An 18,886-nucleotide genomic window follows, 5' to 3' on the forward strand; every position below is an offset into this window, starting at 1 on the left:
TTTCACCTCCCTCTTTAACATGGCAAGAATTTTCACACATACCTCTTAATTATATCACAAATTGCATTCTTCAACGAATAGCTCCTTGAAATGATGTCACACTGCCTCCAGTCCTATCATCTTTAAAATCTCATTAGCAGCACATACTATTATTGTAACTTTTTCTTAAGAATGTCATTGTCCGTTATTTTCTGACATGCTAAACTCATTACAGCAATCTGTACATTGGGACACTTCAAGCAACCGTTACGACGAAGGAGTAACCGAGGACCTTGAGGCAACCGTACACCTTTTTGGCAACAGAAGTGAATTAGGCTGGTCTGTGGTTTCCATACAGTGTACCACAACGATCCTCAGGCTTCCACCTCATCCAGTGAAGTACAATCTTTGCGAATAATGAATGGATGACACAGATGGAGTGATTGGCTGTGCAGATGAGAATATATGAGTGCATGCTGGTCTTCATCTGAGGATCTGAGAGTTGTGTTCAATGAGGCCACAGATACATTCTTTCCATGGAGTATGTATTGAAAGGAAGAATCACTCCAACTTCACGTGAAATATGAATAATCTGTATGATCAAAAGACAAGATAATGACGATATTTACATTACACTTTGAACTAATAACCATCAAACAAGAAAAAAGGGCACTTGTTTGGTATGAAATTAGGTCCACCATAGTCATATTGTTTAGTTATAAAAATATTAGGTATGTGACCAAGTAATTAAAAATGAAATACAGCCAACTAACATCTCGAAGCATGATTTTTTAAGAACTAATGAATCATATCGGACTGTGTGCCATTATCAATTTGATTGGATTATTTCACTAAAATGATTTAGGCAGATAAATGGTTAATTTTAGCATAGCATGCTTATGAAAAGTTATAAGAAAACAGCCAGTTTATAAATATGCACAGGGCATTAAGAGAATGTACAGACTGCAAGCTACATGCAAAAACATTTTTATCTAGTGTTATGGATCTGAAGCAAAGCTACTTGAAAAGGAACTATGCAGGATACAAGAAACTATGAATACGGGATATCAGCCTTCATTTCCAAAATGTCATTTTTCACTACAGCAAACCACTGAAATGTGTAGGGAAATACACACAATGAATAAAGAAGGAAATATTCTGGAAAATATATACAATGAATAAATAAGGAAAAATGTCACAACAACACAACACACACACACACACACACACACACACACACACACACACACACACACACAAAACGTGTAAGAGAATGAAGAAGTTCAACTCACCCATAAAAGTGTCCTCTTACGAACTCATGTATTTTCTCTTTTGACAGAGCATGCAAGTTCTGGAATTCATGGAGAGCGAGGAACTTTTTGACATTAAGACCATTTGGAGTAATTACATCAGGCTTTCGCTTTAAGAGGTGCTCAGCTTCAAGTCCTGTGATTTCGGACACAGTAGTAAAGACATGCGCAAGGTGAGTAGCTGCTCGTTCCAGACAGTATCGGTGATAAATATTTCGCTTCCCAGCTTCTTCGTCAATGTTGAACTATTCAAAGCAAACAACCTATTATTGTCCGCTACAAGAAACAACAGATACAGTATCTAAGTTCTCTCTCTCAGAGTCTAAATCTTTCAATATTAAGCTGCTAAATGGTTTTTCTGTAAAAATTGTTAAGCAAAGATGTGTAAGATAGCATTAAAATTGTGTACAGAGCTTAAATAAAATTCAAAATAAACAATTTGTTGTGTACTTAATGTCAGAAATAAAAAATACTAAAAACTAAAACAAAACATGGAAGAAACACTGATACTTTCAAAGTGATAAATCCCTGTCAAAACTTTGCAAGTGAATTTTGCAGCATCATGGTGGCTACATTGTGTGACAACCCCCCATCCCCCATCCATGAAGGTTTTGTTTTGTAACTTTAGGAATTAGTTATGAAGATGTTGCTGTCTAAAGAGGACATTTGTATATGTCGACATAATAAATGTAAGTGTGCTTTGTCTGTGCATGTCGTCTTAACTCTGCCACACACTTCCGCAGCCATAAGGATGTTACGTGCTACGTCAGCCCTCCACCCCCCTCCCGTCCACATGGGTGGTTTGGAGCTGGAGGGATTGGGTTCTAAGATATGGGTGTCAAAAGAGGGCATAAACTAATGGACTTCTTATGGGAAGACAGTGAAGTAGCTTGGAATCGGGTGCTGAAGGAGCCAAGACTGACTAAAATGTCCCTTCCAAGATGTTGGAGAATGTTTTAGAATGTTCCAAAGTGTTATAGAATCTTTCAGAAGATTCTAGACTGTTCTAGATCTCCAATGTAATCCCGAATTAATGGGAAGTGCATTGCTTGCAAATTCTCGACACTTTCGGCAAATACTTCCAGTTATTTCACAACCACCAGCGGATTAAATCAATGCATGTTTGAAGAAACCATTTCTTTGGTTTTGAGTGAGGAAAGTACAATTAAGAATAAATACGAAAGCTTAACTTTCCAACGATGAAGCAGCAAACCATTCTGTCTTGGAGAAGGCACTCACTAACTGTGTAACTGGTCAAAATGAATTTCTAAATGACTTATGTAACAACCAAAATGAATTAATAAAGTTTTCTCAAACATTGCCCAAAATTAATTAAGTTAGTTATTTGAAAGAGCAATTTTTGCAGTAAGAAACACAGTAGCTGACAATATTAATTTAAAAATTCAAAACAAGAAATGGTGACGAACAGTTATCAAACAATAAAACTGAAGCAGAGGTTGAAAATACCGCTTCAGTTATAAATTACTTTATTTTCACATGACCGGTTTTGGGCTGTTATAAGCCCATCCTCAGGTGTCGTACTGGAAATAGAAAAGATGGGAGATAATTTTCACACACCACAACACACATAAAAAACATATCACAAATTTGCCTCCTTGTTCGCATCCGCTACTCCCTGTTCTGCACTAATAGGCAGCACACCGCGCCTGGTACACACGACACTCAGGGACCACAGCACAATGTAAATTCCCTACCCAGGCAGTCATCCGTAGTACCGTCTGGTGCCACTTTCGCATTGACATAGGTTTTATAGCACCTAGCCCGACCGGCAGTTTCAAAATGTTTTTTAAAAGTTTTTAATCTGAGGATGGGCTTATAACAGTCCAAAACCAGTCGTATGAAAATAAAGCAATTTACAACTGAAGCGGTATTTTCAACCTCTGCTATAATGCTCAGTTGCAGATGGTCTGCCAACAGGATTGTTTGTAATAAAACTGAAGCAAAAAAAAGTGAAAAAAGGATTTATTTCAAGGATTCCATTTATATCTACCCAACTGCAATTTAAACCTAAAAGACAGTAAATTGTAGTAAGATTAGCACTTAGCACCACCATAAAATTAATGGGGTTGCAGTTATAGTGCAGCAGCATGGCACGACCGGAGCAGCACTGGTGGAACAAACCAGTGCTCCCCAGTGTGTGTGATTGCAGTGCTGTTGCGAGCAGAGCAGCGCCGAGTGAATGAAATATGTCTGTTTCACAGTGTGGTTACCAGAGCAGTGCCGAGTGAATGAAACATGTATGTTTCACAGTGTGGTTACCAGAGCATTCGAGTGACTCCAGCTTCATTTGGGCAATGCTGTCAGCTGTTGCTGCAGGAAGCGGAGTCACTGCTGTTGCCAGTGCTTCTGTTTCAGTTGTGCTGTTCAGAAAATGGCATGAGTGGAAACCTTGATTGCAACTGTTTTACTTTGTGTTTGTTTAAATATTCTTTCCCTAGATACAAAACCCATTGAATGCAAGATAAAACACCTTAACAATGGATACATCTCACCGCCAATGAATAAAAAGTCAATACAGCTGATGTGTTTGTTAGTGGAGAGTCTGGCAGTACATTAAGCTCCCCTTCTAGCATCAACTGAAATACACTAGAAGAATGAAATCTACCATGCTTCGATTTCCTCCCCGAATCCCCCCAACAACAATTATAATGAACTTCCATGAGCGCCTGCTGCTGCTGCTGCTGCCTGTAGTATGATTGGTTGAAAATGTTTATAACTAGAAAATACTGTACCAGATTTTCTGGGCATTTTAGATGAATCTCTTTTTCCCTCAACAACACTGACTGCATTTGGAATGTTCTGTATGTTATATAAGTGATTTACAGCATTTACAAAATCATATTCCAAAGGCACACTGAAGCAGATTGGCTGGAGGCAATCCCACAACACACATTGGTAGTCGACTCCAGAACTCTTAAAGTGGTTGTGAATCCCTCTGTTAACGTCAAAAGCCAAATCTTGAAAACTACATCCGGTTTCTAGGATGCTGTAACAATTCTTGTCTCACCAGCTGTTGAATAATCCATAAAAAGCTACATTATTCCATTGAAAAAAACTGTATTTACAAGTATATCATGCTAGATAAGGAAGCTATGCACAGTAACCACGTGACAGCATAGTCCTCCTTTGTCTGCTATCAGTTCCCAAAATCTCATTTCAACAACTCAAACCTTTTGCAAGATACAAGAATGTTATGAATATTTCATTCTCAATTTATCGTCTGGGTGGATGAGTGGAACAGAGTGCACTATACACAATCCATTATATCAAGAATGGAGTCAGTTATACAGCCCATCCCAAGTTTACAGAGTAGTTCAATATGTTAGCCAAATTTGGTATGCAGCATGCAAATCATTCAACTTCCTTGCAGTATCTTATTTAATTTTGATATACAACAATAACTATAACAATTATTGAAATAATAACCAGTTTATCATGACGCTGATGAATAAAGCTATAAGGTATTTCTTAATTACATAAACAATTTAAGAGAATCTGAGCAGTTGTCTCAGGTTGTTTGCAGATGATGCTATCATTTATTGTCTAGTAAAGTCACAAAAGATAAAAATAAATTGCTAAATGATTTAGGAAAGATATATGAATGGTGCGAAATTTGGCAATTGACCCTAAACAACAGAAAGTGAGAGATCATCTACATGAGTACTAAAAGGAACCAAACTTCAGTTAAACAATATATAAGTCAAATGTAAAGCCAATAAATTCAGCTAATCACCTACAAATTACAATTACAAACAACTTAAGTTGGAAAGAATACATAGAAAACATTGTGAGGCAGGCAAATCAAAGACTGCATTTTATTAGCAGAACACTTAGAAAATTTAACAGGTCTAGTAAAGAGACTGCTTACACTATACTTGTGCATCCTCTTTTGGAGTACTGCTGTGTAATCTGGGGTCCTTATCAGGTAGGATTAATGGAGTACATTGAGAAAATTCAAACAGAAGCAGCAGGTTTTGTATTATCAAGAAACAGGGGAGAGGATCACAGGTATTTATGAAAGTGTTCCAAGTCGAATCAACTTTTCAAAAATCAGTTTTGAAAATGCTATTCCACCTACTTTTGGAGGTCTGTAGAGGACACACATTAGGCAAGTTTTCTTTGATATTTATGAACATATATTTGACTTGATTTGTTTTTTTGTTTTAATTACTAATGGATGTGAGTAACACAGTCAGTAATAAGTCAATGTGTTTGTATGTCACTACTATACGTGTTCATCTGTTGCTTCTGTGGTGTCTTAGGACAGTGGAATCTATATTTAGGGAACTGGAGAGCATGCTTGGCTTGAGCCAGAAGACCTGTATGTCGATATTCTGAAATATATTGCAGAGTTCATTGAAATGAGTTGAAAATGATGGCTAACTATGTTCTATAGTAACAATACAGAAACACTGGAACTATTCACTGCAAGAGTTGACAAGTTCATAGCTCCTAAAGCACAGTCTTCAGAGTTCATTTTTTCCAGCCTTTATCTGCACCATTATTTCTTGTTCAATGCTATGTAGCCCAAATTCAGATGTCACATTATTCAAAATTTTTATCTTTCAGCAGTGTAATCTTCACATATTATCTGGCTTGTCTTTGTGAGTTTCTCAATCACTATGATTGTTTCAGATCTTTTCATATATGATACAAATTTCACGCCTGCGGGTTTCAGGTAACTTCTGATTACAGAAAGTGTTGCATATATATTTTCTCCCTAGCTTTAAGCTTTTACAATTTGAAATGGCTATGTTTAGTTGTATATGTTTGAATTTTAGCAGTGTACCTTTCAGCGCTGCAAAAAATATATCCTACACATTGCCTTCACTTATTAGAAGAATACAAACTGATTCATCAGACAACATTACTGGACCCCCAACTCAAAAGGCAAGGATTTTCAGATGACAAACCATTTCAGAACAGCTACACAAAGGCTACTGCAAAATGAAAGTGTTGATTGTCCATCAAGAAAAAACAGAGCTCATTTCTCACAACCAGTTACTGCTGTGACAAGAGATTTCTTCAGTCTGGGAGGAGTTTAACGAAACTATTAGCTTCAAGCAAGTCACAACCCGTATAGTGTGGTGGTTGTTGAAGTGGACAAATATTTAGTGGAGGGATGTTTGCGCAGAGACAGCAATCTCTTAAACTGGTGGAAAACAAGAAAATTTTTGTGACCAGTGCTGTATCAGTTGGTTCTAAAAGTATTGTGTATCGCAGCAAAATCAGTGGCGTGTGAATGAATATTTTCAAAAGCAGGACAAATGGACACTAAGAAATTAAAGAGATGCGTATCAACTAAATTGTGTCAAGTTTTATTTATAAATGACAAATTTATTAATTTTTCCTTTTTGGGAACATATATGGTAACACCAACTGCAAATACACTTCAATTACAGTGGTTATAATTTTTATATTGCTTTTCCAATGAAAGTATCAAGATATAAAAGAATCTGTCTTCACTCTTAAAATTTACATAATAAAAATACTTAGGGCTTTGTTTCAATATTTATCATTTTTACAGAAGACTAAATTTAAAGCTTTTGTATATGAAAATTACTAGGGACACAATACACAATTATTTCTCCTTCCTTCAAAACAGGACCGAATCAAATAAAAATACAGGTTTAGTAATCTGAATTAAAAAGGCAATGTACCTTTCTTTTACTTATTTTTGTGAGTGAATGGTGGGTGCTCAGTCACAAAAAAGATCTAGTTCATTCCAGTGAATGATCACTCCTTATCTGATCGATGAAAAGAACAGTTTTGCCCATCTCTAGTAAGCATATAGTAACTATTGTGAACAGTATGCACTGTTTTGCACATATCGCAACTGTTAAATCAAATTACAGATACATTAATGCATATTCTTATTGGGGATTGCGGTATTTTGAAATGTTCGAAGTCACAATCAAATGGGGAACAATAAATTTAGAGCCATATGACAAATGGCTAAGAAATGTTATGACATCAGGATACGTCATTTGTCAATCAAATGAAGTACAATTTACTCATGTCACCACTTGTGGACACACTAATTGAGAGGGTTCTAGAAATATCATGTGTTACCACTATATCCACAAACGGGAGGATATGATCAAGAGGATTAGTATGAGGCACCAGCTAAATGTAGAGTTTGCAAATGTTAAAAAGGCTCAGCACTCATGAACTATTACTGGAAAACGTTTGGTAATAAAGTTATCATTTTTTCTAAGCTTTATTAATCTCATTGTCACCATCTTCCTAGTAACCGAAGTCCCCATCAAACTGACTGTTTCTGTTTCTAACACCATTACCTTTTAACACCACTGTTATGATTGCAGATTAGCACAGTATGGTCCAGTCACATTAATGTGGCCACCACTTATGTTCAACATCAACGTCCCATAACCACTCACATACAGCAGCTGGTAGCACTAGGAGTATAGGATATTCATCAACTGTGTATGAGGAACACAGGAAACAGTACAGTGGTTGTCATAATGCCAAAATGGTGCAATTTATCTGCTGCCAAAAGGCCTTGATCAGTGGTTTTTGGGTCACAGGCAGAATCATTTCCAAAACTGCTAAGTGTGTAAACTGTTTGTGTGCCACCACAGTTAAAGCATACAGTGCGTGGCAAAAATGGCACTATCCAAAATCGGTCATAGATGACAGGACTGAACAACAGCTGGGGAGATGTGTACAATGAGACATGCAACTGTTGAGTAACTAACCACCCAGTTGAAGCACAGGGCTACCAACAGTTTAGCAAATATTGCTACATACAGGTCTCCGCAGCAGGCACCTGGTTCGTGCACCCGTGCCGACTGCCATTCACTGGCGATTAAGGCTGGAATTTGCATGCCAATACCACAACCAAATATCTACAGGGACAACAGGTGGCCTTTTCAGATTATTCATGTTTTATACTGCACCTGCACGAAATGGCTCGAAGTAAACAGTTTGCAACAATCATCGGAAAGGTCCATTCCAGAGTAGGGAGTGTTATGATGGGGGAAATGTTTTTTCATGGCACTCCCTGGGTGGTCATGTCATTCTGGAGGGCACAATGGATCAACACAAGTATGCATCTACATCTAGGGACCATGTCCACCCTGCTATGCAGTTTGTTTTTCTTGAGACAATGGCACCTACCAGCAACATAAGGAAAGTGTCACAGCTCACAGTATACGTGCATAGTTCAAAGAGCAAAGGCATGAGTCTACCACACTCCCCTGACCAATAAACTCCTCTGATCTAAACCCAATTGAAAATCTATGGGACCACCTCAATCTGACTGTTCGTGCCATGGAACCTCAACCGAGAAAGCTAGTGCAGCTGGTCATGGCACTTGAGTCGATACTGCTCCACATCCCTGTCTGTACCTTCCAAAATCTCACCGACACCCTTCCTGTGCTGCAAAATGATGTTATTCAGGCTTTTGACAGGTTGTCACATTAATGTGACTGGACAGTGTATTATTTGTCATACAAAAGCCATCATACTTTAGTTTATTCACCTTCATTGCCTATGAATGAATATTTGTGTTGTTTTGTGAGTTATTTTCTGAATTAGTGTGTTGTCTTGTTTTTGTGCCAAATTTCATGTGGATTATTGTCGTATATTGGGAAAATACACATGATGTGCACGTGCGCGGCCCGTCACTGAACAAGCAAGCAGCAACCGATCACAAACAGCCAGTGTGATCCCAATGGTGAAGTACTTTAATCCTGAGAAATGGTAAATACTCTTGATCTAAAGTACCTCCAAACTGAGACACACGTGGGGTATCTGCGGAGACACATTAGAATTCCTCCACTTTTATTACATGGACGAAGTCATTTTTAGTTAGATTAACATTTGAGAGGGAGTCCTTTTTTTGGTCATATACTCCATATCATGTGTAACATTGTGGATTGTAAGGTCTGTCAAAATGCCCACAAATTGTCATACATTATGAATAATGAGCACCATCCATTAACCTATCAAAATATCATGAACTGAATTGTGCTTTTCAGTTTTTGTTTCTAGTGATTTATAATAATAATAATAATAATAATAATAATAATAATAATATTATTATTATTATTATTATTATTATTATTATTATTTTTTGCCATTCAGTCTGCTCGAGCCTATTCAAGTAGTAGTCTTTAGTAACAGATGTGCTTGCAGATTACTCACTTGGAGTAACTGCATTGGCATCTATATCACATTCATTTGTTTCAAACTAGTAATCTCCATCTCCTGAACTTTGCTATTACAAAGACCATCACCAGTTCACTGAGATCTGAAATAATTTCCTGGCCTGTGAGGAGCATGAAATTTATGAAAGGATGTGAAAATGACATTGGACTTCCTTTGCATACAATAAGCACTTACAAAAACATGTACCTGATCAGGAAAGTGGTAGTGACATTTACAAAAGTCATTCAATACTTAGACAAATAGCTGCATAACAAAACTGGTTTTAAATCAATATAATTTTTTCTTATAATCCACATCAACTTCTATGCACTTATACCTACAAGTATTCTTACTCCTCAGAAAAGTGTATTTTACTACACCATGAAGAGTTAATATCATGCCTACTTTGTGTGAATTACAGCATTTCTGGAAACTTCACTGTAAAGCAAACATGCCAAAAGTCATCATCACTGGTGCACCTTAGTCAAAAGAGTGATAGTTTCATTCATACCTCTGAGGATCTGTAGGACAATAAGTGACAGTAGCAACAAATTTACATGTGCCTGTAGAATAATGCAGCAGCTTAACACACCATAGTGTAATTTAAAAAAATCACTTCGCAGTGGGTATGTGCTCCTGAAATGCGTTCGTGCAAGATTAATTAAAGAAAGATCACAACTGACCATAGCAAACATTCTGATGTCAAAAATGAAGCCATTAGCACATCCTATTATTTATCAAATTGTTGAGCTGTGCAGGTGAGTGTGTTTCATGTCATTATGGCCAGCACACACACAAAAAGAACTTATTATTTAAAACAGAATCCAGACCCTGAGTAACACTAAAGTTCAGGGGAAAACTTTCAAAAAGCTTTGAGATAAAGACAGGAGTTAGACAAGATGATGGAATTTCATCTCTCCTCTTCAACTGTGCACTGGACAAGGTGATCAGAGAGTGGAGAAAAGAAATTAAAGTACAAAATATACCAAGTGGTATTTACCTGGGACACAAACGGAAGGGACTAGTATTAGACGGTTTAGCTTTCGCAGATGATCTGGCACTTATAGCAGGCTCAGTGGAAGAAGCAGTAAAGCAGCTCAATATGCTCAAACTCCAGGCTGCCAAGGTAAGACTTCAACTGTCACTAGAAAAGACAAAATACCTTACCAACATCAGTGATACTACCAGTTAACTACATCTGGAACAAGGTCAAATTGAGAAAGTTGACAGATTCGAGTATCTAGGAGAGTGGTTGGAACCTCATCTATCAGAAGGAACAGCACTAACAACTGGCATTAATAAGTTAAAATTAGTATAGTGATTAACCAAAATATTTATAATAATAAATGCCTATCTCATAATTTTAAACTAAAACACTACCAAACAGTTATCCACGCTGAAGCCCTGTATGCCTCAGAATGCTTGATTCTGAACAGGAAAGGCTTGACAGATTAACTAGAGATGCAGGAGAGGAAGATCCTGAGAAAAATTCTGGGAGCAATCAGAACAGATGGTGAACACAGAAGACTATCAAACCAGGAGATATACAATCATACTGAGAAAATCACAGATGTAGACAGGAAGAGATGTCTCACATTCTGTGGACATACCAAACAAGACTGATCAGTTGACTCTCAGCTACTGGAAGAGCAGAAAAACCATGACACCATGGCTGATAGAAGCCAAGGAGGACATCCAGGAACTGGACAAACAGAAAGTGACATTAGAAACCGAGCACTTCCCAGAAGAATAAGAGAAAAGAGGTTTAAAAACAGATCACCCCATAAAAAGACCGGTGCCCTTTGGACAAAGGGGAGAAAGGAGAAACATAGCCAGAGAATGCAGCATTACTGGACAAACATCAAGTCCCTCTCCAGGCTGAAAAGTTGAATATCGTGGTCTTTAGCTGATCCATAGGACAGAAGAAGAAGAATCCAATGATTATTTGTGATGTCTAAGACAATAATAATGTTGGACAGCCTGGCACTGCAGAGAAATAGGATTTGGTGCAGTCTTTTTACATAGTTTTTTTTTTTAATATAAGAGGAATTTCCAAATACTGACATAAAAGGTGGATGCATGTTAAAATTTAAAACATATCTCATCATTCAGTGGCTTACTAGTCCTTGGAGCTGTTTTAAGGAAGATGTTTGAAGAATGAGAACATGTGTTTGGACAGAAATGTACTGTGATAGAAGACACAAATGGGACTGAAGATTCAGAACAATGCTTGTTAGCTTACATATGGAAGAAGTGACCCAGCAGAATACTGGGAGAACAATATTGTTCCATAGCTGAGACCAGGACACATGCACAAAAACATTTTTGCTATCTTTTACTGTTTATTTTCCAAACAAAATACTGTGTTAAAAAGGAAAAAAATAAATGAATGAGAGAGAGAGAGAGAGAGAGAGAGAGAGAGAGAGAGAGAGAGAGAGAAAACATGACGGCATTATTTTGTGTCAAGGCTAATAGAAATGAAAGGTTGCTGCCAACTACAATTTGAAACTTCCAGCCACATATTTTAAGATGATAAAAACACTACCCTACATTTACAACTTCATGTATGGACAGCTGCAGAATTATTTTAAAAGGCTGTTTATATGACAAGTCTGGAACATGGAAAGAAAGATTCATTTTATTATGGGCAGATGTCCTCCACATAAGAAAGTAATCTCATTTCTTGTAACTGACTTTTAAAACAGCACCTGATAATCTGTTTGACAACAGGACTTAAATTGGCTTGTAAATCTAGTGACCTTATACTACATCGTCGAACAGATATCTGTCTGTCATAAATTCAGCTAATAGAAAAACTTAAATATAACAAAGCTCTGAATGTTACAGCACACAAAGGTAACACTGTTGTTGTCATCTATAGAAAAGATTATGTTGCTGTGAAAATTTTTAAGAGATCGTCGTCATCCAGATTAATCATCCTTTAAATGCTGCAGTTCTTATTTCCGTGCTTGCTAATTCCTCCCCAGTTATCCTAGTTGTTCAATAACCCAACTTATGCATATAGTAACAAACTTAGGATGCCTCTTCTTGAGTGTAGCAATATTATTAGTCCTGGAAATTTGTTCAGAATGAAAGTAATGAGCCAAAGAGAGCCAGCACATTGTGGACAAGTTAAGATGCACAAACAGGATTTTTGATTCGCCCGTTTGTCAATGGAATAGGAAATCCACATGAATTGACTGAAGTTTTACTGCAAATAATATGCAAAGCATTTGAATACAGAACAAACTTTTCTGTCTTGAACAGGACAGAAACAATTCAAAAACTGCATGGAAAGGTCTTTACATCAATCTGTTGCCTAGTTTCTCTCAATATAAAGAATTTGTACACTAACATTCCTAGTGACAAAACAATCAGTATTATCCAAGAAAATCTGGATTCTAGTGATCATTTCAGTACTGATGAAATTAGAGAATTATCTTCACTTTTTAAATTGGTAACTTCCTATCATTACTTAACAAAAAAAAAAAATAATAATAATAATTGTTGCTAGGAGCGAGCTGATGGACTGGCTATAGGCAACTGTCCTGTTGGCTGCCTGGCAGACACTTCTGTGAACAGTTTAGAATGTAAATGCTTTCTACAAGCAAATTTTATTGCCACATTTCAATGGCATATTCATTGTATTTATGGCCCTTTGGGCGATATATCTTTAGTGTAAGATGAATTTAACATTTTGTTTTCTAAAATGTTTTCCACTTATGAAGTAATGGGACAAAGGTCTGGATAATGTGGATGTAGAACTTCAGCTTGCCAAAAACAAAATTAATTTTGACATTTTTTGCATACCAGTTACTAGCGACTCAGTAATCCATATATCACATTGCCAGACACACCAATATAAAACAAGTTTTTTCAAACCCATGATAGACCAAGTATGTGAAATTACTTTAACTCCAGCTGCTGTTGACTTTGAACTAGCCAACTTAGAGTTTGCTGCTACTAGTAATGTAAATAACTCTAACGTTGTCAATAAGCTGTACAAACAAAAACTGGAGAAAAGTAGTAGTCTAACAGAAGCTAATTCTGAAATTCCGAAATAGAAGTTTGTTGTCCTACTGTTCTTGGGTAGCATTTCTTATCAGCTTGCTAGGCTGTTTATGAGCTATGATGTCAAAGTAGCTTACACCACTCATTACAAGATCTAGTCTGACTATATACATAATGAGCAGCCTTTTAATGACAATTTCTGTTATTCTGGCATTCAGAAACTAACATGTAGTCGATGTCCTATGCCTCACATTGTTCAAGCCGGCTGTATGTTCGAAACAAGATATCACAAGCTTATGCTGACTAAAGAAGATACAATTAAAAGTAATTCCTCATTTCTTAGGCATTTAATAAAAGTTGGTGGGCACATAGTGCCTTTATAAGATCCTCTCCAAATTTTGCATAGAGGATCCAAGAGAAAAAAAAACTAACTTTGCTTGTGGAATCTGAGATTGTGAAACACTCTCACGTAGCCAAAGATTTAAGACTTAATCAACCAGCTAACTGTTAAGACTCAGATGTTTTATGGTTCAATGATGACAGTTTTTCAAAGTATAGCTGAGCACTGACAGAACTCTCCATTTCAAAATGTTAATTCACATATGCATCTTACATTTTAAACTTGACTTTTTAAAAGTTTTACATAATTTATGCTTGTTTTGTATAAGAATTTTAATGTTTACACATTTCTTGCATACATCTTGTCTTTACTCTCGATGCCGACACATAGCACCATGTACTAGATATTTTATTCCTTTTGTAACCTTTTCATCTATTTCACTTCTATCGCCTATATTAAATCTAGTTTTAATTTCGATTGCTTTTACTTACCGGTGTATGTTTTACTTTATTATTATTTATTGTACTTCCAAACACAAACACTGAACTTACACCTACTGTATCAGCAGCTTTCTGTCAGTCTTATGTAGCACATGCAAATGTTGTTATGCATTCACAACTACTGTAATTTGTGTTATCATATTTATGTTTCAACATTATAAGTGTGGCTCTATTTAGCATTGATGCCTGTCTTCACCAAAGGTAAGTATCATCATAATTTGTACAGTTCTACGATGACTATTTTTTTTTTTTTTGGGCAACACTTTTTTAAAATTTTTTACTTTTGCATTTCAGGTGCATGCCAAAATTTTGCCTATTTAGACTACTGCTTTATCCACTGGGGGCAGGGAAGTGGTGCCAGATATAGATAATCTGCAAGAAGAAGAAGAAGAAGAAGAAGAAGAAGAAGAAGAATCAGAGGCCTTACCCGCTTTTTCACACATCAGTGCCCCTTCTTACTGGATTTTTGTACAGCATTTTACCACTTTCTCATGCTAGATATGACCACACCTCTAATCTATTTCTATTTATTATTCCCATTTAGAAATACTTAAAATGCCTCAAAAAGGCTAAATTCAAAAATAAAGTTTCTGATGTTCTTTGCAACCTAGGCACAATTACCGAAATATATCACCTACATTGCTGCACCATAGCCATGGAGTGTGAAGATTCATTTCTTGGCAAGAATGTTCTCTCTCTTTCCCCCCCCCCCCCCCCCCCCCCCCCCCCCCCCCCCCCCCCAATCACCCATCCATTAAACATGCACCATCTGCACCTCTGGAACTGCAAAATTTCACTCTGTGAAAGCGAAATGAGGACTGCCCATTATGCAAGAGGTCAATTACATTCCTGGAGAGAAAGAGAGTAAAGAAAATGAATATTTTTACAGGCTAAGCAGATGTAACCAAAATGAGATACTGGAAAACCACAGAAGAAACGGCTAAACTGAGAGCTCAATGGGTGTGATGCCTATTCCTTGAAGTGAAATTGAAGAAGAAGATGAAGAAAGTATGTAGCTGCCTGGAATGCTTTGGCTCAACAGTGCGCTTTGAGCTGTCTTTCAAATGCACTGTAGGACAGTTATCATTGCAGAAGATGCTTTCTCAAAGAAGACTGGAAAGTCATGGCATCCTCACTATCACAGTGTGAATAGCTGTAAACAAGCTGTTTCATGCTCTTGCGAAGGAACAAGCTAATTAAATGGTGGTGGTGGTGGTGGCAGTAACAGTGATGGTGAGGATAATGAAGAGGAGTAGTCACCTTCAACAAGGTTTCCTGGAGCTGTGCAAGGACTTGGAGCTATATGTCTTCTGTTCAGTCAGTCCTTTCCAGAATCAACCTGCTGGAGAAATGGTTGTCAGTTATTTATGCTAGCAGAAAAATGTGAATTCCTCTATTTCACAAATAATTTTATCATTCAATACATTCATTATTTCTCTCAGCATTCACTGTTACGAAAGTCACTGAAAATTACTGACACTAGTTTTAGCGAATTCTTTGCAGCACCTCTGAAGTATTTACAGTGCTTATTTTGGTAGATAGTATTGGAAGCTCTATAAGGTAGTAGGCAAGGAAGTGGTGTTGTGTTTAGGGAATTCGAAATCATAGAAACTGTAGTGAAATACAGGGAGACCTATTAAGCATTGAAACTTGGTGCACAGACTGGCAGTTGACCCACAAAATGAACAAACTTAGCATATTGTGAGCAAATAAGCAGAGGTATCTCTTACTTTACTGTTAGATAATTAGTGGTCAATATATAGAGCATTCACTTTGCTAATGCAATCACTTATTATTTAAAAGCAATTAACTTTGCTATATACAAGCTTAGTTTTTTTTTTATCTATTGCTTAATTTTTTGGGGGGGGGGGGGGGGGGGGGGAGGGGGTAATTATTGTACCTGCAGATACTATCAATATACATTCTTTTTAGTGATTTACAACTGAATCCCTTCACTAATTTAGAGTTACATGTCCTGCACACAACTTCATCACTAAAATACACATGAACATAAACAATACATACACGTGAAACCACAGACAAAAATAATTTAATATTTTTTTTTTTTTTTTAATTACACAAAATGGAAATTCACATGCACACACACACACACACACACACACACACACACACACACACACCGTTTAGTCCAGTGGTCAGCAACCTAGTCCCTGATTTTCACTAATGCGTGTTCCAGCATTCATGGTGGGTGGTAAGGGTTCTAAAAACTTTTTCATAAGGTTTTCATAAAATTTTGACAAAGAATTCATCAACTATTATTATATGCTTTAGTTAGCTGTACAACTGCTTTGCGAATTTATTGAAGAAAAGTTACTTCTCTCTTTTATAAAATCATTATTACTGTGGCGTCTGTGATTGGCAAGAATTTTTTTCCAGTAACAGAGATACAAGAGGGGGCAATAGGTACAGAAGGTTGACCACCCCCAGTTTAATCAAAAGAATGTAAACAGGGATGTGACATTTAGTTGTGTTTTACGTCAAAAAAGATACAGTGCTACAAACTAGGCCAGAAATAACAGCACCAAATGCAAGAATGCCTGGAAAATATGCATACTAGCATACAACACAAACTGTTTTTTGATCCAGACCCAAAAACAAAATGTAAGCATATTGTATTTCAGACTGTGATGAGTTTTTAAAGTGAATAAAATGATTATATATATATATATAATCCTCATTCATTAATTTATATTTATTTATTTAATTGATTTTTGAAGTCATTAAGATGTTAAACTCCAATGTGTTAAAACACTGATCCAATGGTAGTCATCACAATCCCAGTGGTTGGGAGCCTGTCTTGTACTGGAATAAGTTACACTCTAGTGAACAACAATACAGCAATAAATGCAGACAAGTCATATTTGTACCCGAGACCACGGACGACAATATGCCTCGTTAGATGGTTAATATATTGATAAGTAGCTCAAAAATTGCTATATACACTTCACTTCAATAAATATTTCTGGCCCACTGTGTTTTGTTTCAAGTACTAGTCCTAGGGAAACTTAATTGTGAGATAACCATACTTTTCTGTCAAACTGACTTTTAGTGGACATGAGAAAATACATTTGTCTTTAACAAAATAAAATCAGTACAATATATACAAAATCACTTTACTTGCCAAGAAATAGAGGTCTGGAATCCAAACTCATGAAGTTCCTACTAAAACTTTCAGAGCTGCTTACCTTTTCCAGGTTATTGTAGAAGTCTGTGTTCCCGGCACACAGAAACCGTCCCAACAATGTAGCATGTGTTGTGAAGACTGTGGCGACGTCCACATGACGAGTTCGCAAAGCTATCAGCCCCACCCCTGCTTGCCACTCGTGAAAGTGTGCCACAATGTGTGGCGGAGTATTCGAACACTCCTCAGCAACTTGCCTGAACTGTGGAGAGAAGACAAGTCATTAGGCATACAGTATTCAGGTTAATATGGTGCTAGAAGATCCTTGGTGATACATGGTGGACTGTGTAGAGGCAGCAACAGAGTTTAAATGCAGCGCAGTGGGTTCGCAAATAAAAGAACTGCAGCATGGAATACCTGCTTATGAACACCTTCTTCACACAGAGTGTGTGTGTGTGTGTGTGTGTGTGTGTGTGTGTGTGTGTGTGTGTGTGTGTGTGTGTGTGTTGGGGGGGGGGGGGGGGGCAGGGAGGGGCAGACACACACTTTCATAAGCTAAGTTCCAGGTTGATTGGCATCAGAAATACATTTGTAGTTACATATGAAGTTGTTCTAAGGGCATCATAAATGAAGAAGGATATCCTCTCAATTTTCCGATTGCATGCAACCCTAAAAAATGCTCTCCCCAAGATGGCATCACTTAACCTGTCATTATTTCAAAGACAATATACATACAATTAATTCCTAAACTATACTGTGAAAAGTGGTGCTTGTGTTGCTGTCTTTACTTACTATGTCATAAGCATCCTACTTAAATGTTGTCATAAAATTAGTTAAAATGTTGTCATTAAACAATGATGTTGACTTTAAACAACTATCAGTTTCAAGCAATCCTGGTACCTTGAAAAGTTTCCATGTTTAACGTCTATTGTAGCAATCTTAGAAACTTTTAATCAGCAGTGAGTTACTTTCTGCAGTGTTACAAAACTGTAAACATTTCTCCTCTGATCTTCAACTCTGAAATTTAATCATCATTCATAAGAATTTCTCTAAACAGCAATTTAGTGGCCGAGATGTCAACTGATGTTAAATAGTAACAAAGAGCTAAAAGGAGCACTATTATAAAAGTTAACTACTGGTCATTCTACGAACTAGTCTGAGATATGGGGTTAAAACTCTATGTGAAGTAGCATCAAACATTCTCAGTAAACTTGTATTGTTCATTTGAGAATTAATGTGGCAACTATGACATGGAATTGTATTACAAGAAGCCACTTGCAAAAGATTTTGTGCTTATACCTAATGCGAAAGTTTGATGTAATTGTTTCTGTTAATTTATTTTCACAAAAATAATTCTGAGTGGACTGAACAAGATAAACTTTGAATATCTATGAAAAATTGTAGCACCGTT

The 18,886-nt window shown here is 36.8% G+C and overlaps 1 protein-coding gene across 2 annotated transcripts in view; it reads right to left on the minus strand.

The window, feature by feature from the left end:
* Positions 1–18,886, minus strand: part of LOC124544626 (glycogen [starch] synthase) — a 133,844-nt gene that overhangs the window by 69,647 nt on the left and 45,311 nt on the right. For both annotated transcript variants that reach the window (XM_047123227.1, XM_047123229.1), the window contains exons 5-6: positions 17,540–17,737; positions 1,272–1,534 (exon numbers count right to left, since the gene is read on the minus strand). In XM_047123227.1, the coding sequence (XP_046979183.1) occupies positions 1,272–1,534; positions 17,540–17,737 (461 nt within the window). The remainder of the gene's footprint in view (positions 1–1,271; positions 1,535–17,539; positions 17,738–18,886) is intronic.

The sequence above is a fragment of the Schistocerca americana genome, chromosome 8 (genome assembly GCF_021461395.2).
Source record: "Schistocerca americana isolate TAMUIC-IGC-003095 chromosome 8, iqSchAmer2.1, whole genome shotgun sequence".
NCBI classification, from domain to species: domain Eukaryota; kingdom Metazoa; phylum Arthropoda; class Insecta; order Orthoptera; family Acrididae; genus Schistocerca; species Schistocerca americana.